Raw genomic sequence first — 26,332 nt, 5'->3', positions numbered from 1 at the left:
TGAAGGTTATGGCTAGCATCTGCCGACAAAAAGTGTTGAACTGGATAGAGATCATGCTGGGAGACACAAATTCACATTTCTTACTTTTATTTTTTCATTTCTAGAAACTTTTTGCAGTTCCCTTGCATAGTTAAATGGTTAATAAGGAATAATTTGTCAACCTGTATTTCAAGAATGAGAGTGAGGAGCTGCCATGGTCGTGCAGCTGTTGGTTGTAACACCAGCATCCCAAATGAGTCCTGGTTCAAGTCCTGGCTGTTCAGCTGATGCAGTGGCTGTCCCGAGTACCTGGACCCCTGCCATCCACGAACAAGACCAGGATGGAACTGGTTTCTCGCTTCAGCCCAGCCCAGACCCAACTATTGCAGCTCTTTGGGGGAACAGAAAAGATATTTCTCTCAAATAAATAAATATACAAATAAATAATCTCTCAGCCTTTCAAATAACAATTTTATCTTAATAAAATGGTAAATATGAAACAAAGGTATTCTTACAAAATAAAAACTAAGAGCTTGCTATCATCATGCTTTCACTACAGGGACTTTAAGAGAGAATATTTTGAACAAAAAGTGACTTGACAGGAGGAAGGTCAACCTTCTGTGCTGACACATCAAGTCAGTCACCATTTAGAAACACACAAGGAGTAAAGAAACTGATTTTTAGGCAAACGAATAAATATTATTTGAAGTATGGGGAGGGCACGTCAAAGCATTTATGGAAATGGCATGAAAAGATCCGTTTCTGTTGCAGAAAATACATTTAAAGTCCATGTATAGCATATACATAGCATGGATTTTCTGAAGACTTCTTCATATAAAAGGACTGATTTGGAGGTGAGACAACTTAGCTACAATATTGGGTAGTAATCACCTGTAAGAGAGGAATAAAGTAATAGGAATACTGGCTATTTCCTGCTGCTTCTCCACCCTAGACACTGCTCCAAGGCAGAGGGTACAGATACGCGCCTGTGCGTGAGCTACGCACGGACACAGACATAACCCCACACATACACACAGCACATTCATGTACACACACAGAGATACTCACGGCACTTGCATGTGCTCACTTCATCATCATGCTGACACTGTGACACGCTCTCACCTTCATGTTACAGATGGGGAAACTGAGACATTCAGGAACCATGTTACTGACCAGAAAATGCTACCTTAGCAAGAGATTAACTTGCCAATTTTGCTACATTTGCCTGGGAAAATTCCAAGAATAAAAGCCAGAACAACATAGTGTGTTACTTAAAACCAGTGTGGTAGAGGCAGTCAATGGCAGACAAGAGAGCAGCGAGCAACAGAGAGCAGAAACTCGCACAAATGGACACATAAGGCCACCAGGCTCAAGCTAACCCAGTTAGCTGGAAGACTGACGTGAGGGGTTGCATCAGACATGCCAAGGGTGCCAAGTATGATACTAAGACAGGCAGGAAAGAGAGGGAAAACAGCCCATGTGAGCAAAGGCTAAGCGAACACTGGGGGAACGGCAGCCGAGACAGATAAAATGAGCTCAGAGACCCAGAGGGCTCCGGGGTACAGAGCCAGGTCTGATGCTGTCACGAGGGGCCTGCTCTTTAAGGAAAATCATTTTAGATTGTATCCCCCAGCCCAGGGGCTCCAGGGAGCAAGAGTAAAATAACGTAAAATTACACGCAGAAATGGACAGCACTATCATCCTGTCATCACAGAGCTGTCTCAAGTGCTGACACATAACAGTAACACACACACACACAATTTTAATAATACAATTACGTTCATGGATGCACACAGAACTCAGGACGTAAAAGTTAAAGACTGACTTCTGAAGCAAACCCAGACCGTTTGCAAAATGACCTCACAATGAGCTGTGAACATTCCCAAGAACTGGCACGATGCAGGCCACAGACTCAGAAAACGGCATCTCTAAGTTAGAAGCTGTTGTAACAGGATGATAACTTTGAAGTGCTGGGAGACTGAGATATGCTTTTTCTACATAACTTCTAGAATAGGGGAAAAAATCAGCATAAAGTATTGAACATATTTAGAACTAGACAAATGCAACAACAATAGGTAGACCACTTAAGGATTGAAAAGGAATATTGACATGGCTCCAGGACATGTCATTGCCTACAAAGAAGAGCCAGAGCAGTACTGGGGCACAAGGTCAAGTGCTTGCTTGCAGTGCCCACATCTCCAACCAGAGGGCCTGCTTCCTCCCAGCCTCTGCTCCAGCCCTGGGACACAGCAGCTGATGGCTCAAGCACTTAGGACCTGGATGGAATTCCTGGCTCCTGCAGGCATTGGGGGAGTGAAACAGTGCCTGGAAGAGACGTCTCCCCTGCTCTGTCACTCTGCCTTCCAAATAAATAATAACAAACAAACTTTATAAAAACAAGGATTCAGCGTGGTGATCAGCCAGTTAAGCTGCTACCTACAAAGCCAGCATCCCAGATAAGCACCAGTTTGAATCCCAGCTGCCCCACTTGCGCACCAGCTCCCTACAAATAGGCCCAGGAAAACAGCAGAAAGATGGCCCAAGTGTTTTTGGCCCTGTCCCCACATGCGGGACCGGGGGTGGGCAGAGTTTGGGGCTCCTGGCTTTGGCCTGCCCCAGTCTTGGACATTGTGGCCTTGTGAGAAGATACAGCAGATGGAAGATCTCTGTCTCTCTCTCCTTCTCATTCTCTTTCTCTAATTTCACCTTTCAAATACATAAACACTTTTTTTTTTAAAAAAAGTCAGAAAAGACTACAAAATTACCAGAATGAATCAGAGCTCAGCAAGATGAGACAAATTCCACATATACAAATGAACACCAATGCACACACCAGCAGCTGCGCCTGGAGAACCTGCAGCCCCTGTTTGCTAGCCGGGATGTGAGTTGCTTTAACAAACAATTCCATAGAGCCGTCACCTCCACTTGTCCAGCCCAGGATCCTGCCTGGTTCAAGGACCACTGCCTGCTTCACCCCGCCCACGCCCAGGCCCATTATGGAGGTGCACCATCAGCATTAATCACCAGGGCACTGAAACACGGAACAGAGCTGAGAGCTCCAGGCCCGCACAGAAACTCGAGAGGAATGAGGGGATGGCTTGCATGTAAGTCAGAAACAAAGCTGTTAACGGAGCTCCCGTCACCTGGATATCCAGCAAAACAGAAGCTCAGAAAGGACCACAGCTCTCACACCCTTCCCTTAAACCCATGTCAGAACAGTTTAAACTGTTTAAATGTGAGAAGTGAACTTTTAGAATTCAAGAACATCTACAAGAATAACTCCAAAAACCATGAGTGTCATGGGCATTTTTACACATAGGCCACAAGCAATCTATCTTTTCAAGGTAAGACCACAATTTAAAACTTTGGCTTTTCAAAGATGCCATAAAGAAAGCCATAAGGGAAGTAGTTCGTATCTATTATGACAAAGGATTGCATTTAGATGACAAAGGATGTGTGTGAAGCAGATGCTGTCACAGTTCTGTAAGTTTACAATTAAAAATACTCAATGTAAAACATTGAGAAGCATGGCAGAAGGTTTCACAGCAACGACAACATGAATGCCAGGGAAACGCCAGCCAAGAGCTCTAGCCGGTGTTGCTTAAGGAAACGCACGCTTCCCAAAGGGTGATGGTCAAAGTGAGGCCTTCAGCCCTTTGCCCTGGGAGCTGAGAACAGCAGTAAACAGTGAACAAGTGGAGCGTCAGGAAGCCAGGACACGGCTGCTGGGAGGAGGAGGCCAAGGTCACCCACGCTGCAGAACCACTGCCATCATCCTGTTGAACTCACCATTCACATCCCTCCAGCCCTGCCAGTCTGCACCTGTGGGCAGGAACTGGGGCTTCCCTTGCACATATGCCCCAGAAGGCGCGAGAAGGCTGAGCACAGCATTATTCCTGAGAATGAACAGTGAAATCTCCGTCGGAAAAGCATGCACAAACGACGGCATCTTCCAAGGTTAAGCAGCAGTTCAGTTGGAGGAACTGCAAGAACAGCAACAGAGCACAGCATCCTTGGAAGCCTGATGTTGAGGAGACATATGCCCAGGCAACAGGAGCTGGCACTGAGCCTAGCAGTGCCCACACGAGAGGACCCAGGCTCGGCTCTGGGCTCTAACGTCTGCCACCGCAGACCATCAGAGAGGCAGTGACGGCTCACGCCATCAGGTTGCTGTCATCATGGAAGACTGAACCACAGTTCTGATGCCTGATTTGGGCCTGGCCATGCCACAGCCACTGGGTAGCTGGGGGGAGTGAAGCAGTAGGTAAGAGCTTGCTCTCTTCCTGTTTCTCAAATAACAAGAATTTTTAAAGCTACATATGGTACAAAATCATTTATATAAAAAAGTAGTTTTTCATGTGTGATACGTACTTGACAAGACTATTTTTTTAAAGGCAAAGGAATCGCCACACTGCCCAGAGGAGCACGGCTCCGTCGGGGGAGGCAGCAGAAGACGAGGCTGCAGGGAGCACGAGATCACGGCTTCAGCATCAACACTGTTCAAGTTCATCAGGACGTGTGCGCTCGCAAGTGCTGGACTGACTGTACAGCTCATGTGTCAGACCCGTTTGTTGTTTCAAACCCATTACCTATCTGATTGTGAGGAACATCGACAGCTTACCGGCATGTTGGACCAGGGGAAAATGCCACAGTTCTCCATCGTGAAATAAATGCATATAAAGATGCTACATTCAACTCTTAAAGTCATATGTATGTTTTTAATTTCTTCTGTATGCTTTTTTTCTTTCCCCTCAAAGAGCACGTATCCCCCCCTCCATTCTCTAGTGGTGACTTAGAGACACATCTGCTTAACAAAACACTCCAACCCCCACTTACATGTTCTTACTCCATCTGAGGAGAACGAGCCAAGTTCATCACACAGACCACGGTTGTGAAAACGGCCAGGCCATGGCTATTCCTGCTCTGCCTCCTCCTCGTCCCCTGAGCATCTTGATACAGGATTTGGGTGTCCCCAGATCAGTCACTGACATTTAATCTCAATCAAAACCAATCATTGTCGCTCTTACTCAAAATGCTCCTGCTTTAAACACACAGCCAGCATTTCTCAGCCTGCTGCAGCCTCCCTCTCACAGGAGCAGGGAACGTCCGGCCCGTGGGCCACGTGAGGCCTATAAACATTATTTGGTCTGGTCCTGCCAAGTCAACCTCAAGTGGGACTTGAAGTTCAATATATCCACAGCAGGCAAATGTTTAAGCTGATGATTTTGTAGGGCCCAGGAGTGTCTTATAAATATCCCAATGGCCCATGATGGAGAAGAGCCAAGCACTGCCATGCAACATGAGGGCTGATGAATCACCAGCAAGAGTCATCACAGCTTGAGAAACGGAACACCGAATGCATCAACTGCATATAAAATCTAGATCTTCATAAATTTTTCTGGTGACTGTTGTGTAACATCAGTTAGCTTCCATAAAAAGAGGTGGAATCTTAAATAATTGAAGAAGAGCAAAAAAAAAAAAGGTCTCGTCTAGGCAGGCAGAACCTTCTTTTCACTGTGTCTACACGAGAATTCCGTGCTGTGGGCTAAGCCCCATGCTTGTGAGTTACCTTTCCACGCAGACCCTTCCACTGCCCCCTGCCCTCCTGGAGTAAGTGGTACTTTTTGCAGTCCCACCCTAACCCGGCCCCCATACAACACCTTGGCAGGGAGGCCCAGACTGGAGGTTGGGCACCCTGCAGAAATGAGTCCAATTGCAGTGCTGAGATGACACAGCTCCAGCTGGCCAGCTTACCCGGGCTCCTGACTGCAACTGGGACCACACATCATTTTTTTCCCTGGGAGCTAGAATGTGAGACCAAGACAGGCAGCTTCAGCTCAAACTGTAACCTTGGGCGAGGAAACAACCCCATTCTCTGTCACGGCGCTGCTGGAAGTGCAGAGGTGCATGAGAGGAAAGCTCAGAGACCCTCGGACATATTCCCTATGGGTCAAACCCTGGCAGGGAAGCTGAAGTCCACCCCTCCTCCCTGTGCAACTGATGTATCCAGCAGCATTCCGGGCAGCCTAGGGAGCCTGCTGAGGACCTGGCAGTGAAGGTGCTGTTGTCCTCAGACGTGGAACTTGCTCAGTGAGGGTTAGGCAGAGGAACAGGCCCACCCTGGGGAGCTGCAAACTTCAGCTTGGCAAGAGCAAAATACAAAGCCACTTATTGCTGTATTCCTGGTCCAGGCCACTGGTCCCAACAGCCCAGAACAACACAGCTAAGGGCAGGGTACTAAAACAGGCCAGCTACAGCTTAGAGCTCTGCTGGCATGTTTCTCACAAGGGGAGACTGTCTCCAGTCCATGCTGATGCACTTGGAAGCAGCAAAGAACAGCAGGGCAAAGGCAGGGCAGGGTGAAAAGCCATACTGGCCTCACTTGGACATCTGGCCTGCTGAGAGACACGTGACTCAGTGCCCTGGTGGGTGGCGGCCAAGTCCCCACTGAAACTTGAGGGACGCCTGTGATTTAGGGACACGGAGACTACTGTGATAGGGATATCTTGGAACAGCCAAAGAATCCGCTAACCTGCTCCCTAAATCTCTCCCAGAGCCGTGCACCACACTCTGGTTGAACCGAGCAGAGTCTCAGGGCAGCTCAGCACCAGTACTGACAGCTCCTGCCAGCTGTGACTGTTCAGTGAGGTCATGGACATACTGGCACCGAAGTCGGCATCCAGGATACAGTGTCCACACTGCGGACACCATCCCAGTCCCTGTCAAGCTTAGTCATGGCCAGAAGAGGAATGAGTAATGGACTAGGATAGAGTGTTTGCATTGTAAGCAGGAAGCACATCTTTCCAGGATACCCCGACTCTGGGTCTCTGCTCAAAGAAGCCCAGCCTGCCAGCCTCCGTGTTTCTAACCACACACACACATGCACACATGCCAAGCAGGCCCAGGGTTAGCATCTTGCTTTGGCACCCTCCATACCACTTGGGCTTTTCTGCCTGCTAGCTCTCGCCACAGCCTTTGAGGTCTCGGAGATGCTGAGCTTCCCAGGCCTGCTCTACGACACATCCACGCTGGGGTCTCACACAACACACTCTGTAGAATAGAAATCTAATGTGGCTGTCCTCAGCCTGAGGTCACACTGCCAGCAGGGCTGGTTTTTCTCTGCAACTTCGAAGGAGATCCACTTTCTGTCCTTCACTGGCTTCTGCAAACCACTGAAGGGCCTTGGCCAGAGGCCGCCTCTCTTACTGGTGAAAGCCAGCAAGGGGGCATCCCTCTGATCACAGGATTAAAGCCAGGTGATTAGACTGGACCCACCTGAACTATCCAACCCGTCGCAAGAGCCTTAGTGTAATCATGCTGGCAAAATTCCCTCTTGCCTTGCAGGACGAAACTGCCACCATCCCTAGGGACTGGGCATGGCTGCCTGGTGAGAGGGCCTCCGTCTACTTCTGGAAGCCCACTCTGGCTCTCACTTCACTCTTGTCTTCTCTCCTGAATCAGATTGGAGGGTCCCGTCTGGTGCTGTCTTCTTGTCCAACAAAACTCCCTCTTCTGTCAACAAAAGGAAAACCACCGCCAAGGTAAAGTAGCTCCTGTGCTCAGCCACATAGCACAGCCTCTCCTGCAATGCGGACATTACAGTGAAAAACGCAGTCAGCAATTCTTTTCCACCTGGTACATCAATGGATGCCCTCCAAGTCCACTCATTGCAATGAAAATTTCCTGGTATTTCTCAAAATAATTGAGCCAATGCTCCTCTACAGGATATCAGAGCAGTGCTCCTGGAAGGGGCCCTTCCTCTTGTTCACCCTCAGGTGGCCCAGTTGGTATGAACTGACAGGTCACAGTGCTGGCACCTGGAGACACCCAAGAACTTCAACATACTGCTTTACCTAAAGAAAAGGAAAACTCGGGGCCAAGGCTGTGGTGCTTGTGCATCATGCGTGGAACACCTGTTCGAGTCCTAGCTGCACTGCTTCCACTCCAGCTTCCGGCTGATGTGGCCCTGCGACCCACACCAGACTTGGATGGCACTCCTGGCTCCTGGCTTCAACGTGGGCCAGTCCTGGCCATTGCAGTTCGTTAGGAAGTAAACCAATGGATACAAGAGCTCTTTCGTTATGTACCTATTGTGTCCCTATTTAAAAAATCTGTTTCTCTGTCTTCCATAACTCTGTATTTCAAATATATTTATTTTTTAAAAAGAAGTAGAAGGATTCAAGGCCCAGCACAGTCCTCGCCTTGTATGTGCCGGAATCCCATATGGGCACCGGTTCTAATCCCAGTAGCCCCACTTCCCATCCAGCTCCCTGCTTGTGGCCTGAGAAAGCAGTCGAGGATGGCCCAAAGCCATGGACCCTGCACCTGTGTGGGAGATCCAGAAGAGGCTCCTGGCTCGTGGCTCCTGACACTGGGCTCCTGGCTTCAGACTGGTTCAGTTACTTAGGGAGTGAATTGTTGGACAGAAGATCTTCCTCTCTGTATATCTGCCTTTCCAATAAAAATAAATAATTTTTTTTAAAAAAGAAAGATTCACAAATAGGTGCAGTTTATAGTAATGTGGGGAGGGCAGAGACTGCAAACTTAATTCCACAGAAACATGAAAAAGCCCGTGGTGGGGCAGGAAGCTGGCCTAACATTTTATGCCCATGTCCTGTAGCCGATGCCCTGAGCTTGGTACCTGGCTCCTGACCCTGCCTTTCTGCCAATGCAGGCCCTAGGAGGCAGCAGCGATGGCTCAAGTGACTGGGTCCCTGCTGCCCATGTGGGAAGCCTGGACTGAGTACCCAGCTCCCATTGAGGCTCCCCAGCTGGCCAATGTGGGAGTCTGGGGAGTGAATTAGCTTGCTTCATTATTTTTTCTCTGCTTCTCAAATTAAAAAATATATAATTTAACAAAAAGTAGAAATAAAGAAGTTTATTTTGGAGGGAGAGGGACTCTGATGCTGTAGCATAGCAGCCAAAGCCATTGCCAACAGCATCAGCATCCCCTATGGACATTGGTTTAAGTTTTAGCTGCTCTACTTCCGATCAGCTATCTACTGATGTGCTTGGGAAAGCAGCAGAGGATGGCCCAAGTCCTTGGGTCCCTGCACCCATGTACAAGACCCAGAGGAACCTACTTCAGACTGGCCCAGGTCTGGCCATTGTGGCCATCTGGCAATTGAAGCAGCAGGTGGAAGATTGCTCTCTGTCTCTTCCACTCTGTGTGAATCTGCCTTTCAAGTAAATAACCTTTAAAATTCATGTTAAAAATGAGTCTTCCTGGGAAATGCACGCATGTACGAGGTCTTCAAAAGTCTACAATATTATGAAAAGAAAAAACCTCTCATGGATTTCAAATTAAGCATTAACTATTGAACTGCAATGGTGATAGCACTAGAATGAAAAAAAAATATATAGCATGCATATGCATGAAGAATGGTGGCCAATTCAGTTCAGCGTCGGTTGGGAATGCATTTCAGGATAAGGTGGTATGTGAAGAACATAGGAAGTAACTGGATATGGGTTAATTTGCATTCATTTTAAATTAGAAAAAAAGATGAGATTCAATATGCAAATAATAATGCCAAAAAAAGTAACCAGGAAAAATGGAGCTGAGATTTAAAATAGAACTTTCCAGAACTGCTGAATACACGTGTCCATATTTCAATGTCATACCACATACCAGCTACAAGGCACCACCTGTTCAGTTCTTAGTCTAAGGTATGCAGAAACAACGCTGAAAACAGCATTGAGGAAGGACTCCAAGGTCTGGACGCATGACCACTCTCAGCACCACCCCCCAACACTGGGCAAATGGTAAAATGCTTCCAAATGCTGAGGGATAGCAGCGGTGGGGTTCTTTTTGGAATACCGAAAGGGCTCCAGAATTGAGTGCTGTGAATATTCTAGAAGCACTGAATGCTACACTGCAGGTGGGTGGGTCGTGCAGCACAGGGATTAGATCTTAATAAAGCTATTAACAATTCTTAGGGGAAAGTGTTTCCAAATTACAAATCCAGAGTGAGGCTACTGAAAATGCACTCTCAGACATTCAAGGAATCCAGGGCGTTACCAGCCAAGATCGGTGCCCGGAAGGTTCATGCTTCCAAAACGAAAAGGAAAGCAGAGAGACGTGGCATCACAGAAATGGACTGTACCTCGGGGCAGGAGGGCTGGAAGAGGAACGTGAAGGACAGGAGCTGAGCAGCCGGCCTGAGGTCTGCTCAGGGCCAGGGGACGGCTGGGAGGAAATGACGTGAGGGAGCTGCTAATCTAACAGAAGTCACTTCTTCAGGAGGGAGGCGAGAAAGCTAGGGTGGTGGAGGGAGATGCCAGGGCAGAGCAAGGGAAGGGAATGTGTGACAGAGGTGGGTCTGTGAGACTCAGTTCTCACCTCTCACAATGCAGTCAGGAGGTAACCAGGAATCTAAAAGAACAATGAAGAAATAGTCTTGAACTCATTTTATGCAGAAACAAAGGATGGGGACAATCAGACCAAAGAAAGAGGAGCTGAGGAGCTTGGGGAACCAGGCATCAGAAGGCAGGATACAAGACAAGGTACCCCGAGGTGCAACCGCAGGGGTGGCCCTAGCGCTTTCAACCACCAAGGCACCGATTAATTACACAACACCCATGTAAATCTCCCTGCTCGCATTCTCACTCCAGCACTCTGCCACTTGCTCGGTTACTCCACTCACTGCAGGCGCATGCTCCTCCCCCTGCAAGCATGGAGAGCGATTTCCTCCACCTTGGTTATAGAATCAAAGCAGGACGGGAGGGTAGACCTCCCTCCTCTTGCTTGTAAGAGGGCACAGCTTCCCTGCAGCCCGACAGAGGAAGGCAGCGGGTTTTACTAGAGCTGCTGGGGAGCAGCTGTTTTTCTGTTCGGCCTGGCCGAGCTCTGAAAGCATTGCCAACTAGCTGCTCTTGCACGCTTTCGGATGGGACTTGAGAGCCTGGAGATCAGAGGGGATTGATAAAGGAAAAGGAGTCACGGCTTTGTGGAACTTAGCTAAGATTTTTAACCTTTGAGCCCTGTGTGGAAAAGTCATCGGTGCACCCAGCCCTTCAATCTGCATCAAAGCTGCCCCTCCCCTGCCAGATGCGAGGTGGTAGAAAATGGGGAGCCCTCACCAGGTGCCCAGGGGGCACAGCACACTCAAGGAGCGCTGGGAGAGCTGTGTGCTCTCAGGAGCAGCAGGAATCCTAAGTGGGGCCGACAGCCATGGTGCCACTGTCCACCCCTGCATGTCTGCACGCTGGGACAGGCAGGCAGAACCAGGCTCAGACACCTGCTCTGCCACCAGGAACAAGACAGCATGTGTGGGCAGTGCCTCTCAGGGACAGGCAGGCACAAGTCCTAAGTGCAAGGGCAGTTACGCACTGACCCCCCCCCCAGAGGAGCCATTTCATTGCCACTCTTCTACAACAGCACTAACACCCTCCACGCTAAGTGACACGTGGCAGCAGGGGCTCGGGTACTTGGCTGACTTGTGTTTTGTTAGAACTAGGGAGATGAGCCAGGGTCTTTTTCTATTTGAGAGCTACATCCTCCAAGTCAAGATGACCAGCTGTGGCTTGGAAATTTCCACAGAAGGCTGGACACTTACCAGAAAGCCTAAGGCCAGGAGCTTCGAGGTGGCAGATTATGAAAGGAAAACATTTCCCCACGGAGCCTAAATTCTGCCTGGTGCATCACTCAAATGGACTGCACAACATGGACCATCCACAGGCGACATTTCATGCTGGCGGTGGGTGTTGAGGGTGCTTGAGGCAGGGGCGGCGGGTGGAGAGGGTGGCAGGAAAAAGAGGGGTGATGCCAGTATATAGCCAAAGGTATCTTGGCTCCTACAGAGGGCAGCCTGGCGTGTAACTATTTGCGCATGGGGAGACAGTGGGCCAGCACACAATGCCTGTTCTTCCCACCTTCTTCCCCTCTGCTCACTTGAGCCACTTGCTCAGCCTCCGTTATGCACCATCTCTGTGCTAAAGAACAAACACAGCAGACCACTGAGGCTTCCTCTCCAGTATCACATCCTGCACCGCCAGCAGGCGCTCACCCCTGCCCCACCTTCAGAGGAAGGGGTCTGTCCTGCTCTCCACAGGAGCAGCCACCGCTCTTCCGAGCTGCCTCCACCTGTTGCTCAGAGCAGGCTGTTTGGCACGCTTGAATACAGGGCAGGATCTTGGGTTTTGCAAAGTCCTCTCCCAGGTCTCCAGTCCCGGTGTGGAAACTGACAGGCTTTGCAGACAGGTGTCTTGCTGTAGAAACACTCCAGCCAGGTGGCAGGGCCATGCCACTACCTTACACCCTCAGGGAACAAGATCACTGGAGCATGACTGCATGTTTTGGGGGTGTTGACCACCTACACACAGCTCTCCTGGCTGCACTTGCGCAATTCATTTAATCAACACAATGGGATAAGCATGGGAATTATTCCCATTTTACAGATGAGGAAACCGAGGCACAAAAAAAGCAAGTAACACACTTAGGCTACAGAACCTGTTAGAGTTTGTTGGTTTGTTTGTTTTGTTTTTTTAAGCTTAGATCCTTCTCCCCCGCCCCAAGGTTTATTTTGCTAACTGGAAAGGCAGAGACAGCTATATCCTATCTGCCGGCTCACTCTCCTGATGCCCACAGCATATAGTTGTGCCACTCTGTAACCATGAGCTGGTAGCTCCTAGATAGGTAACATGGACTCAACCACATGAGCCAGGGTGCCTCCCAGGGTGCACATGAGCAGGAAGTGAGAACCAGAAACAAAGCCAGGACTTGAACCCAATCAGGGATGCCAAGGGACAGCTAATTTGAATGCCAAACTTGCATGGCATAAAATCCTCTACTGCTGAGTTCTCCCACCCAGGGGGCAGAGAAGACCCCACCTGGCAGGACTGCTATATTCTCTAGACGACAACCCCACCAGGTATGAAAAGTTACAAAAAGTTTCCTGGTCCAAGGGCCGAAACACAGATGAGAGAGGTTATTCAAGATAAACAAATAATAAAAGTAGCCAAAGTATTGGAATACTTGATGATGCAAAGGAAAACACTGGGAAAAGTCACTAGACTTGAAAAGAGGAGTACAAAAAGGAAGGAGACTACGAAGAAGCACGGCAGACACGGAGCCCCGGTCCCTAAGGGGGTCTACGAGACGGAGTCCATAGCAGCCGTGCTGGGAGAACTATGTAAAACCACAGCTGCGACTTCCTGGCTCTCCAGTCAGTGCCAGGGCTAGAACACAGACCTTCTGGAAGGTCAGGGAATTTGCATCAATGTCAAGACTGGAGTCCTGGTTATTCTGTTCCTAACGCAGCTCCCTGCTCATGCAGTCTGGGAAGCCGCACGATGGGACCAGGATGGTGTTCAGGCCCCTGGCTTTGGCCCAACCCTCACTGACCCAGCAGAGGAAATATTGATTCCCTCTGTTGCTCTGCCTTTCAAGTAGATGAAGAATAAATACTATTTTTAAATGTTAAACACAAAATCTTAAAAACTTTCAGAAGGTAATGCAGCAGAAACACCTTGAAGATGTAGAACTTAAAAAGATATTATTAGTCTAGATGCAAAAGCATGATGCAAAGAGAAAAAAATCAGTAAGTTGGACTTGATCTTCAGTTTTACAAAATCTTTGGTTCTAAAGTCAATGTGAAACCAAGCTGAAGTTACAGACAACATATGGTCTGGGAAAGAAAATTGATAAACCCAATATCTGATAATATACATATGAAGAATATATAAAGACTTCTCATCAGAGAAAACAAAATTATGCAATTTGAACATGGAAACAGGCCCCTAAAGATACACTGACAGCAAAGATGCCCATGGAAAAATGCAATGTAGAGCAGCAGGCTGTTTCCAACTGTGATGCTGGCATCCCATAGAGGAGCACTGCTCAGAGTCCAGCTGCTCCACTGCGATGCAGCTCGTGCTACTGCACCTGGAAAAGCTGCAGAACGTGGCTCAGGCACGTGGGTCTCTGCCACCACATGGGAGACCCTGATAGAACTCCAGGCTCCTGGCCTTGGTCTAAATAAGCCACGACTATTGTTGCTATTTAAGGAGTGAATTAGCATTCTGGAATACCACCTTCTTTTTTTAATTTGTTTATTTTTATTGGAATGTCAGATATACAGAGAGGAGGAGAGAGAGAGAGGAAGATCTTCCATCCAATGATTCACTCCCCAAGTGGCCGCAACTGCTGGAGCTAAGCTGATTCGAAGCCAGGAGCCCAGACACTTCCAGGTCTCCCACCCTTTCAGGGTCCCAAGGCTTTGGGCTGTCCTCAACTGCTTTTTCAGGCCAGAAGCAGGGAACTGGATGGGAAGTGGGACTACTGGGATCAGAACTGGCACTCATATGGGATCCTGGAGGGCTGGGAAGTACAGGGGTCATGAATGAAGGGCTCAGACGAGCAGGGGTCATGAGTGGAGGTCTGGGAGGTGCAGGGTCATGAGTGAGGGATGGAGGACCATGGATCATGACTGAAGGGCTTAGAGGTGCAGGGGCCAGGAGTGGACACCATCCCTCAAGTCTCCACTCTTCCTGTGCACCACTTCTCTTTCTCTTCAGTCCAGGATTTGAAGCAGCATGAAGCCCTAGCCATATATACCTTCCTCATCCTGTACTTCCCAGGCTCAAAAACAGTGGATGCCCAAAACCCTCCCTCCCTCATAAGCTATCCTATTGCCAGCAAGTTGGCACAGGAACTGAACATACTGTGAGCCACAGGTAAGATCGAGCCCCATGCAGGTCCATCGCCCTGAGGTTCACGGACACTGGCCTCGCTGTTTGTGCCCTGCTCTCCCTCCACCTCACAGGAGAATCTCTCCAAATTCACACAAAAAAACCTTGCAGGCTGCAACAAACTTCATGAGTCTCAGGCAATGGGTTGAGTACAAAGCCCTTCTACTTCCAAATTCCAGATCAAAAATGCTCCAGACTGTGAAACTCTGAATGTCAGTGTAATGACACAGGTAGAAAATCCCACACTCGCTTTGTAAGATGGGTTACAGGCAAACACAGGTGCACCAAACCTGCTGCCTAAGATTACCTCCATGCTACCACATAACTTCTATGTGAATCATATATGAACTTCATGCTTAGACTTGGATCCCATTTGCAAGATACCTCAGGATGTTCTCATAATTACAAATATTCTCCAAATGAAAAATGAACCTGAAACACTCTGGCCCAGAGCACTGGGGTAAGGGGCCCCCCATTTGTAAAGAGTCGGTAATCAACCCCAACCTTGACTTGCAAGCATCCCTGAGCACTGCCCTCCCCACCCACCAGTGGTGAAAGCTGTTAAGTCTCTTGTCAATCAAAGAACCCAGAAAGCTCTCCTCGCCTGGGGCCAGTTCTCACTCGGAGCAGTGAGGCAGTTGGCAGCACCCCTTGCCTGTCCATCACTGCCTGACGTAGCTGTGTTCCAAGAGCTTGGCATGTTCCAATCCTGCCTGGGCCTGAGCTCTAACTCGAGGCAAGAATGCTGATCCCAAGAGGCCTCAACTTGCTGTTAGCAGCTTCTGAAAACAACACACACACACACACACACAGAGTCTTTTGTCTACATTAGGCATAGGCAGACACACCTTCTGAGACAGGAGTGTGTGCCCTCGCTCTCCTGCCCTCCCTCGCTGCCCCCGCCTCTCTGCTGGAACTGTCATCACACAGTTAAATGGTTCTGCCACATTCTCAGAACAGCCACTGTGTGGGACACCAGCCCACTGATTTATTGGATTTTTGCAGTTTGGACTGGTTACCACAGCTTTTCCAGAACACAACGCCTAGAAGGGGATGTCATTAACTTAGAAATATTATCTATTTTCCGTTACCCTAGCAAAAAAGTCCACCAGGGAGAGAGGGGGTGTAAATGCCACGTTGGGAGCCAAGTATCAGTGAAGCTGGGCACGGGCGAATGCAATTCCGAGTGAAGAACTACAAGTAAAATGGAAACATGTAGCGCCCCCAGTTCCAGAATGGTCGCTTGAAAGAACTGAGAAAAAAAGGGACCAAAGAAAACACATCTGAATCCTGAAGAATGGACAGAGGGCCGGCCTTCCTTCTGTTCCAGGCCTGGCAGGCTCTACCTAAAGATGGAGGCGCCAGCGTGGCTGACCATGCAGCTCACGGGGCTGGGCTGGGGTCTGGCAGGCCAGGCCACATCAGGACTTCTCTGGGTCCCGGGCACTTGGCACATGCATGCACAATTTTTCCACGACTGCTGTAGACTTGCTGATTGTGAGTTTACCCTCTCACAGCTCCAGACCTCAGAAATCCTAAAATCAGGATGTGCCCTCGGCTACCAGGCTGGTTCTCTCCAAAGGCCCCAAAGCAAAATCCACATGCTGGTCTTTTTCCTTTTTCCATTGGGATGACACTGGACTTGCAGACAACCCTGGAGGATGGTGCATTGCAAAGTTAGCTGAGCGGCCAGCTTGGGTCCTTCCGCAGCTTTCACTCATCTCCACTTTGGGACTGGGCATCCTCACAGGTGCCAGGGGTCAGGAAGGTGACACCTTGAGGAGGGCGGACGGGGCCTCATTCTGCCAGCCATGCCCCCCTCTCCATTCAACGACGTGAAAGCTCTTAAGACTACAGTGGCATCAAGATGAGTATATTAACATTTTCTGCAGCCTGTAAGTGTAATTCCCCCTTTCTGCTTTCTAAAGAAAAACACTCACACAGGCTGTTATGAGTCGCCAGGCCTTGGGCATGCTGGCTCTTTAGGCATGCTGGCTCCTTGGGCATGCTGGTTCCTGTCACTGAGTGATATGCTGGCCTTGGAGGCAGCCCCCAGACTCAGAAACACACCCAGATGAACACCAAATGGGTCCCTTTGTGGATGTCTACACAGCAGGGAGAAAACCGGAGTGGTGGGGTAGTAGGCAGCTGCAGGAGGGACCATGATATTCAGCAGGAGGCACAGGGGCTGAGGTGGATCACTGGGGCTCTCCCAGCCTTCCTCTCCTCACCCACACAATGGGGACGAGACAGCCCCACGTACGCCGGCAGAGGTACGGTGAGACAACATGGGAGAAGTGCACTGCAGTCATGCAGGGAAGTGATGTCTTTATTTGCAGGTGCATCCTGCCAGCCCAATGCATTCCAGTGAAAAGCAGGTGCAGCAAGCACAGGGCTTGAAATGCCAGTTGGGATGCTCTCATTTCATATCAGCATGCCTGATGCTAGTCCCAGACCTTGGGTTTCCAATCCAGCTTCTTGCCAATTTGCATCCTGGAAGGCAACAGCCGAAGGCCCAAGTATTCAGGTCTCTGCCACCCACACAACACATCTGGGAAGTTTGCGCCCCCATTATGGCCTGCTGCAGCACACTGTGGGCTTTTAGGGATGAACATGGAATGGAGCTCATTTGCTCTGTGCCCCTGTCTCTCTCCTTATTTCTCTCTACCTTCCAAATAAATGAAACTTAAGAGGAGCTTCACCAAACATCAGGCTTGTCTTCTTAGCCACAGCGGGACTCTACGGTGCAGCCTTTTCTGGGTTCCCTCTGGAGACTGGAGATCCTGGGGTGTGGGCACAGGTTGGGGGAGAAGGGTTCTGTTTAGAAAAAAGCAGCTTCCAGCTTATTGGGCTCTGCTGTGGTAAAAGGTTGCACGTGCCATCCTACACGCTCAGCACCTTCTCTCCGCCAGGGAAGTGAGGCTTGGCAGAATGAGAGCACAGCCTAGGCCGTCCACCCACTGCTGCCTGCTAGCTAACTGCTCCAAGACCACCCAGAGCATGCAAGAGCTGTGGAGAACCTGGAGGAGGGGATGGGAGCTTCTCCCTGCCCAGCCCCACAGGTGCCCGACATTTCTCCCCAACGCTGAGTGAGGAAACATGGCAGGCATGACACATTCCGGAGACAGTGCCCCTCTCACATAGCTCATGGAGTACCTGCAGGCCTCCCTTTCATCACCACTGCACTCAGCCACACTCCTGGACCAGCCCCCCTGCCCTTTCCCTTCCCATCTTGGTGACAGCTACTGTACCTGGGAGGAAAAAACCAAGATGCAGCTTCAGAGGTGGGAGGAAGCTGGGGATCCCTTTTTGTTGTGGTGATGGGCCCTGGAACAAGCAAGGCTGTAGAAAGGCCCCACTTTGTCCCTGGGACTGGACCAGAACTGCAGCTGCTCTTCGGCTGGCCTCAGCCTCATCTCACCTGTGTTATTCCTTCTACTGCACATCCCAGTGTCCCTCCGGCTATCTGGGCCACCTGCCCCAGAGGCCATCCCCTGATGCCCAGGCACCTGCTCCTCCCTCCCTGACCTTCTGCCAGCTCCACTTCAGCCTCTTGCACCCTGACTCCATCACTCTCACCTGGAACACCTGGGCATCCTCAAGTTGCCACTACCCTGCCCAGCCAGGACTCTCGGGGACTCCTGAACCTTCCTCCGGCTGCAACTCCTGCTCTGTCAGCTCAGACCCCAACCTCACCACAATCCACATTCCAGCGACTCCAACACCCTGGTCCCTTGAACCCCTCCAGCTGCAACCTCACCAACCCCCACTGCCAGTGGACACCCCACCAGGGCCTCTCAGTAGGATGGGGCGGATCCTACACCCTCCCAGCTCCCGTCTCCCATGGAGGCCTGTGCAACTGGATGGAGATCCCTGTCAACGTGAGTCTCACACTCTCTAACTTGCCAGTCCCTAAAGCTGCAACACTCACTCTGTTCAAGACTTTACTCCTCAGTTCTAGATCAGAAACCCCTGGGTGAGGGCTCCAAACTCCCCTTGGCCCCTATGTCCTCATGTCATCTCAGGAGCAGACAGGCCCTGCCCTGGGGTCACCTTGCAATCCACACACACTTACCTTGTCACCAACCCCTTCCTATGGAATCCTCCCCTCCTAGTACAGACATCGCTTTCTTCCATACAGGAAGAAAAAATGAAGCTCAGGATTCCTGACCCCGTCTGCCTTCCTCTGGGACCCCACCTGCTCCTCTCCAGCCGCATCAGCGCTCAGAGGAGACATACTCACAGCCCTGCTAAGACTCACCATCAGGCAGAGCGTCCTAGAGCTCAGGGAGTGTCCCCACCCCCGTGTCTGGAGCCCCAAGCCCTGCTGTGACCCCTCCTCGCCACGCCCAGCCCAAGTCCTTTCCTGAGGTCAGCCCACAGTCCCCCTTCACCTGCCAAGCCCACCACTCCACCTACTGCTGCCCATGAAGAGCAGACCTGCAGGCTCAGCAGCATCGCTTCGTCTCAGCCAGCCCAGGGACGAACTGGCTGTGGTTTGACAGCACCTATATTTCTCCAGGTCACCAGAAGCATCTGTTCACCTCAGACACAGCAGTCAGCTCCCAGTCATCACTGCTGGCAGCTGCACACCAGCATATCTGGTGTACTTTCTGTCATTAGGGAAATTAAAGAGCAGCTTTCACTGGTATGCTAATATGTCAGGGGGAGGCAATTGCAGGGCAGTAGGGGAGGGGTAGCTTATATGGGCGGAAAATAGAGATTATTCAATAGCACAAAAACAATTACATTTTATTACTTTCAGATAGCGTAGATTCTGTGACAGATGATTAAAACTGGACTTGCAGATTTCATCTTCAAGTTGTCCATGGACTGGTGGGGAGAGCGTGGCAGCCAAGCCTCCCAACCTCACAGAGTCCTCATTCCTGTGCCAATGGGAGCTCCCAGTGCCTGTCTCATGGCAACCATGGTTTGCTGGTTCTAGGAGACTACTGCGTTCTGGGGTTCTCCCACTGGGTGGCAAGTCCCTGGAAACAGGACCACTTCTCCCTGTAGCAGCCCTGATGCTTCCTACAGGGTGTTCAGCAAACATCAGATGGAGAAATTCACAGACAAGAGACAGATAAGTTTAGGAATGACCGTTCAAACATACCAACATACCAACATCCTCTGAGGGAAAAGCATCAACAGCATCCTCAAGGAAACATGGCAACATCAACCAGAAGCCATGGTAGACAATAACATCGTTTGGGAAACTCCCAGAGGCTGTGCTTCCCATTAAAAAAAAAAGTATTTATTTTTGTTGGAAAAGCAGATCAGCTTTTACAGAAAAAAGGAGAGACAGAAAGAACATGCATCCACTGGTTCACTCCCCCAAGTGGCCACGATGGCCAGAACTGAACCAATCTGATACCAGGAGCTTTTTCCAGGTCTGCCACATGGATACAGTTCCAACGCTTTGGGCTGTCCTCTATTGCTTTCCTAGGCCACAAGCAGGGAGCAGGATGGGAAGTGGAGCAGCCAGAACACAAACCAATGCCCACATGCAATCCTGGTACTTGCAAAGTGAGAATTTAGCCATTGAGCCATCACACTAGACCCCATGTTTCCTGTTTCAAAAGCATTGCTAACAAAATGTGACACCTTTGAGACAAAGTCTCGTTTGCACACCTAGGTCAAACCCTAAGCTTCCAGCTCTGCCACTGCTCGTCCCAGTTTGACCCATGGTCCTGCAGGACTTGGGAAGCTGTGAGTGGCTATTACGGGAGCAGGCAGGATGGGAGCTGCCTCAGCCTTTTCTACCCACACACACTCATGAACTCATTCTCCAGAGCTGTCCAGTGGGAGGGAGGTGGGGCCAGGCAGGCTGCATGCCCTCCACCTCCAGATGTAGACAGAGCAGCCTCATCTGTTTTCTCAATGTTTCCAAGAAAGACTGAGAGAAGGATTTGCAGCTAAATGGAGGCTTGAAAACTGCAGTTCCAGATAAATCCAACAGGCACAGTGGAAACAAACTGCCATCTCCAAGCACCAAGTTAACACAATGAGAGCATCTCAACGAGGTCTCCCTCCATCGTTCTGGGATACAGACAAGTCATCCCATTTGGGGGGACGAAAAACTGAGGTTCAGAGGATGGAGGTGTCCTAACCAGCAAGGGCACAGGGCCTCCAGAGCTAGTTCTACCCACCGCCACCTCCGCAGATCCTGTTAGCTGCCAGTCCTCTTCCCCTGCCCATAGTCATTCAGATTAATCCATTTCCATTCAGTGAGCAGAGGCCCTCTGTTACACTATCCCTGCATAATGATACCCCATAGAAGACTCACAGCCTGAGCATCCCATAAATGTCAGGGGACACAGATCATCCAAATGTTCAAGGGAGAATGCTGAATTATGGGGCCACACGGGTTGCACTGGGCTGTGATAGAGGAAGGGAGGGGGAATCTGCCTCCCTCACCCACCCTCACCCTGTCTTCTGTTGGGATGGAAAATGGCCACCATGCACCTGTTTGCCGGCCCTACTGTGTTAGACCCGATTGCCCACCGGCACCATTTGTGCCTCCAGGAGAAAAAGGCTCAGAGCCCAGGACCCTTCCGTGCTGTCTCTCCCCATCAGGCCTGGGGTCCAGGAGGTTGGGACAAACCTAACACACTGGATATCCCTTCTTTATCTCTGCAGACTCATCTGATTTGGAGTACAGCCAGGCAACCAAACATGCTTTGACTCTTAAAAGGAATTCTAGGCCCTTCCTTCCCTTGCCCCAGCCTAGCTAAGTTGTGGAGTCTCGTTTGCCCAGAGCCCTCCTATACTGCTTGCTGAAATGTAATGTGCTATACCTATGTTAGTCTTCTTTTCCAATCCAGTAAAACCCTGACCACTGATGGTCAGACACGTTAATCCGAGCACGAAGGCAAGGTCCAGCTTTCCTCCCCGTGGCTCATCCCAAACCAGTCTTTCTTTCCAAGTTTCTTTTCCCCTTGAGCAACCCAAATTCCTCCTGCCAAAATTTTTGCCTTCCAGAACTTAAACAGTGAAAATATTTATCATGGTAAGAAGCCACTAATTAGAGCAAAATGTACTACAGAGCAAAAATCAGCATCTATGAACACATACAAACATGATACACAAAATGGCACAAATATATAACCAAGTGCTGCTAAAATGCACAAATCTCAGCTCTGGAGATTTTAGTTGAACTGAAGGGAAATGAAAGAATGAAAACGCTTCTTGCACTGGGATGTGTGGCAAGAGGAAACTGGGATGACGATTGAGGCATAGCACCTGAGTACCAGCATGAGACACACTGCCTGGTAAGTTAAGGGAGCACACACACACACACACACACACACACACACACACACACACACACACACAACTGGATTTTAAATGACTGCCACATGTGACACATTCTGTTTGCATAAAGCCTGGTGTCTTGGGCAAGCCTCACCCACCTTGCTAAGTGCTCTAACTTTGTCTTCACACAACCAGGAAACATCAGAGGCAAGCAGGCTCTGAGTGGCTGCCGATGACTGCTGTATCAGAGAAGCCCCTTTGTAGGGAGAGCAGGTGCGTGAGTGGGACACTGACAGCAAGTCTGTTCATCACTTACCAGTTTGTTTATTCATTTTGGCCCTTCCAGAAACCAAAACTGATCTGTAAATTACAGATTACCATCAACTGCAGTCAGCTAGGAATTACTGAAAGATGCCAAGAAATGTGATTGGACAGTGCAGTGCATCTGTGTGACCAGCAGGGGCTGTTGGGTGGGAGAGTCCTGATAAGGCCTACGGTCAGTTTCCTAATGTTAAAGTACAGGGCATTTGTGCCCTTAGCTCCCAAGTGCGGACAGATATTGGAGGAACTCAAGACGTCTCGAAGTCAGAAAGCACGTGGGTGTTGAGTGCAGGAGTGAAGATGTCTGGGATCTTGGCCTCCTGTGTTGGAGCACCTGGTTGAATCACGGCTTCTCTGCTCCCTATCCAGCTTTCTGCTAAGGAGAACCCTGGGAAGCAGCAGGTGATGGCTCCAGTACTTAGGTTCCTGATGCCCACGTGGGAGAGCTGGATTGAGTTCCAGGTTTCTGGCTGCAGCCTGCTCCACTCCTATTTGTTACAGGTATTTCGGGAGTAAACCAGTGGATGGAAGATTCTCTCTCCTTCTTTCTCCCTCCATCCCTCTCTTCCCAAGTCAAATGAAAATAAACAAAAAGCAAAATAAGTTTTAAAACTTAAGAAATAAATCAGAATCTGCCAACCCTATCAAGTCCCACTCTCTGCTGTCTACATGGTTGGGGGTCCCACACAGCCCCATGTAGCAGCACCTGCCTTCTGACTCCACAACCAGCCAGGGCTGAGGTCCAGAGGGTATTCCAATAAATGTGTCTCTATGTGCATGCATGTTATTTATGTGTATAGATATTTATTGTTACCTCATTTATTGTCATCCCATACACAGATAACATCACCTGCAGGTACACAGCTCTGGAGCACCAAGCACATCCACCTGCAGCCACAGCCACCGTCATCTCCAGCCGTTCCCATCTTCCCAGCGGAAGCTCTTAAACCCAGACACGAACTCCTCACTGCCTCTCCCTGCTGACTCCTCTGGGTCCTCATCACCCAGAATCACACCCCATCTGTGCAGTCTGCCTTGTACTTACCATCCTGACCCCAAAAGTTTCCCGGGTGTCAGAATGCCCTTCCTATAAGACCGAATAACTCCATCACATGCATATTCCATGAGATGGAGGTTTCAGGGGGCATAGCCCACTTCCCCCGGAATCTCATCAAAATTATTCTTGCTACTGACCCAGCCCAGACCCCAGGCTCAATTTTGGGACAGAGACTTCATCAGATCCAAGCCTCAAGCTTGACTCAGGGCTTCTGACTTCCTTCATGGCTCTTCACTGGGGAACTTGCACAAGCATCCAGGCCTCCTCTTCTTCAGGACTGCACTGGCTGCTTACCCAGAGCTCCTGCCCCAGAGCCAAGACAGCAGCCATTACCCATGACAGCACTGTGCTGCTGGCCATCAGTGCATTCCAGTGAACCTGCCGGGGGGAGGGGATGTCCTGCTTTCTGTGACTGTCCAGGAGGTATTGTGGTTGTAACAGTCACACCTTCCCAGCAGCACCAGGTTCTCCTGTGAGCTTCCTGTACCCATTGCATTTTCTTCCATCCACTGCTTCTTGCCAGCTACCTGCCTACCACTCATCCACGTCCACCCAAACCCCTGCACACAAGACATGGAGCATGCCAGACAGCTCAGGGCAGGCCCACTTACAGCCACAGTGAGCTTCTTCCTTGAGTGATGACACCCGTGAACTTGGTCAGGCGCCGGGCGTCCACCTCCAGCCACTGGTGCAGGTCACTGCGGCCGGCACACCATGCCCCATCATAGAAATCATTCTCGTTGATCCCAGCCTGCAGAGGAAAGAGTAGTGTTTTTCATAGAGGTCCTGAGGGAGGAAAGGGCACCCAGGTTTTCTCCAGGGAGGCAGGAAAGTGAAGGGGATGGGAGATGAAACTAAGAAGGCTTGGAGGTCAATGAAAGGGCATTGTATCCTAAGTACCTTATTCTGCCGTACACAGGTGGCAGCTTAGCAGTAACACATTGGGAATTATCATTTAGCACATGTCAGTTTTGTATCCACTATAAGATATGAACATGCTTTCATTTCTAGTTATTTATTTATTTGAAAAGCAGGTGACAGAGAGATAAGGGTGAGACAAAGAAAGATCTTAGATCTTCTGTTTCACTCTTCAAAATGGCTGCAACAGCTAGATCAGGCCTAGGCTGAAGCCAAGAACCTGGGGCTTCATCCAGGTCTCCCATATGGGTGGCAGAGGCCCAAGCACTTAGGTCACCTTCTACTATCTTCCCCGGTGCGCTGGCAGGAAGCTGGATCAAAAGTAAAACTGACAAAACTCAAATATGGAATGTGATGTCTCAAGTGGCAGTTCAACCCTGTGCAGCCCAATGTGGGTCCCAGGAGAGATGACATTTATTGAGCGCTCCTGGTACTCAGCCTTCTGACCACACCACTGCATCCCAGTCCACACCTGCCATTTGCCAGGATGCAAAGGTGAACTGCTCCTTCCCAGTGGTATTTGAGCTAGGTATCGAAGGACAAGTTAATCTGGGTTCAAGCCACGTCATATGATCAGTATCAGTTACTCTTGCTATCAAAATCCTATTGGATTTGAATTTCCAAAACAGGTAGGTAAAATCTCTGGACTTGCCCCTCTATCACCACCATCTGAAGATTTCACACCATGACATACAAAAATAAAATACGAAGAACCCAAAGGCACAACTCTGGCTTCACCTAAGACTTTCTGCATGAGTGTCATTTTTGTGCTACAAGGGTGTAATCAGACAAGGAAAGGGCTGAGTGATCAAAACAACAGGTCAGCCCATCTCCCCTAGCTCCATCTCGTCTCAGCTCACATTCTGGGGGAAGCCCTTGTGCTAACAGGAAACAGAAGCAGGAAATTCAGAATCCCCAATGTTGTAGATGAGCATCCTGGCCAAGGGTTCCATGGGCAGGCTCTGCCACCATTGCAGAAGCTGGCACAGGCTTTGCACAAACACTGAACAACAGAATGGGGGCTCTTCAACAAGAACACAGAAAAAGTAGAATTCAAAGGCATGACTGTTTTGGTGCCAAAAGAAAAAAAAAATGGAAACACAGATTTCTCCTGATGTACATTTTCCAGACTTTCTGGAGACACCCCCTGCATGCATTTCTAACCCATTCCTGAAACAACAAGGAAGGCACCTGGTGTAGGGTACAGCAAATGCCTCACACATCAGGCTCTTCTGAGGGTACCCTTGGCTCAGTGGCAGCGACTGAGAAAGCTAATAGCCAATGTCCTTCTGAGCCCAGCCTCCCCATTAGCCAGCACCCAGATACCATGAGGGCCTGTCACAGGGAGCTGGAGGTACCACACCACATCACGGAGAACGCACCTGCTCTTGAGGGTAGGAAAGGAGTGATTGTGCCATCACGGCCTCTAGGCTGGCACAATGGCTGCTAGATGACACAGGTGGGCACTAAGGTGCTCTGGGGCACAAGAGGCTTCATTGCTGCAGCCTTGGTGACATAATTTCACCTGCCTGCTGTGAAGCTAGAGGAAGGGGTTGCTGCTGGCATCCGGTGGAGGAGAGGCTGGAATGCAGCTAAACACCCTACAACGCACAGGAAACCCTGCCACCGCCCCAAGAACTGCCTGACCCAAGTGTCAGAAGGGCCATGTCCCAGAATCCCCGGTCTACAACTAAGCCGGACAGAGCAGAATCTCCACCCACCCATCCTGAGGACTTGTGGGAGCCGCACGGAGCTAGCCCTCCAGTCAGGACATGGAAGGAAAAGTTAAGGCTGCCATTTCCTGCCTACCTGACCTCTGCTGCCCATCTCAGCCCTCTTGCACACACTAGACAGTAAAAAAAAGTGCAGGAAAGTGGCAGACCATGGCGAGCCCTGGGGACAGCTCCTGGGGAAGTGGCAGCCACCTGAGCAAAGCAAGCATGAGCCACCTAGAAGTGCTGGGGAGGACTCAGAGAGTGGGCAGGGCAACCCAGCACCGTCAGAAACATGCCAGCAACACCGCTGAGGAACCAAGGCAAGAGCGCATGTGGCCCCTGCTGCTTAGTCCAATGGGAATGCCTAACGAATGCTAGAGAAACTTCACTGAAAGTCACT

General features: G+C 49.9%; 1 protein-coding gene across 1 annotated transcript in view; it reads right to left on the bottom strand.

Moving 5' to 3' along the window:
• The window catches only part of CPXM2 (carboxypeptidase X, M14 family member 2), a 97,352-nt gene that overhangs the window by 40,012 nt on the left and 31,008 nt on the right, over window positions 1-26,332 (bottom strand). The window contains exon 4 of the mRNA XM_040991741.1: window positions 23,911-24,050. Coding sequence (XP_040847675.1) covers window positions 23,911-24,050 — 140 coding nt within the window. The remainder of the gene's footprint in view (window positions 1-23,910; window positions 24,051-26,332) is intronic.

This window comes from Ochotona curzoniae, unplaced genomic scaffold, assembly GCF_017591425.1.
Source record: "Ochotona curzoniae isolate NIBS_2020 unplaced genomic scaffold, NIBS_Ocur_1.0 contig_66, whole genome shotgun sequence".
Taxonomy (NCBI): domain Eukaryota; kingdom Metazoa; phylum Chordata; class Mammalia; order Lagomorpha; family Ochotonidae; genus Ochotona; species Ochotona curzoniae.
This window is presented reverse-complemented; position numbering and strand designations above follow the sequence as displayed.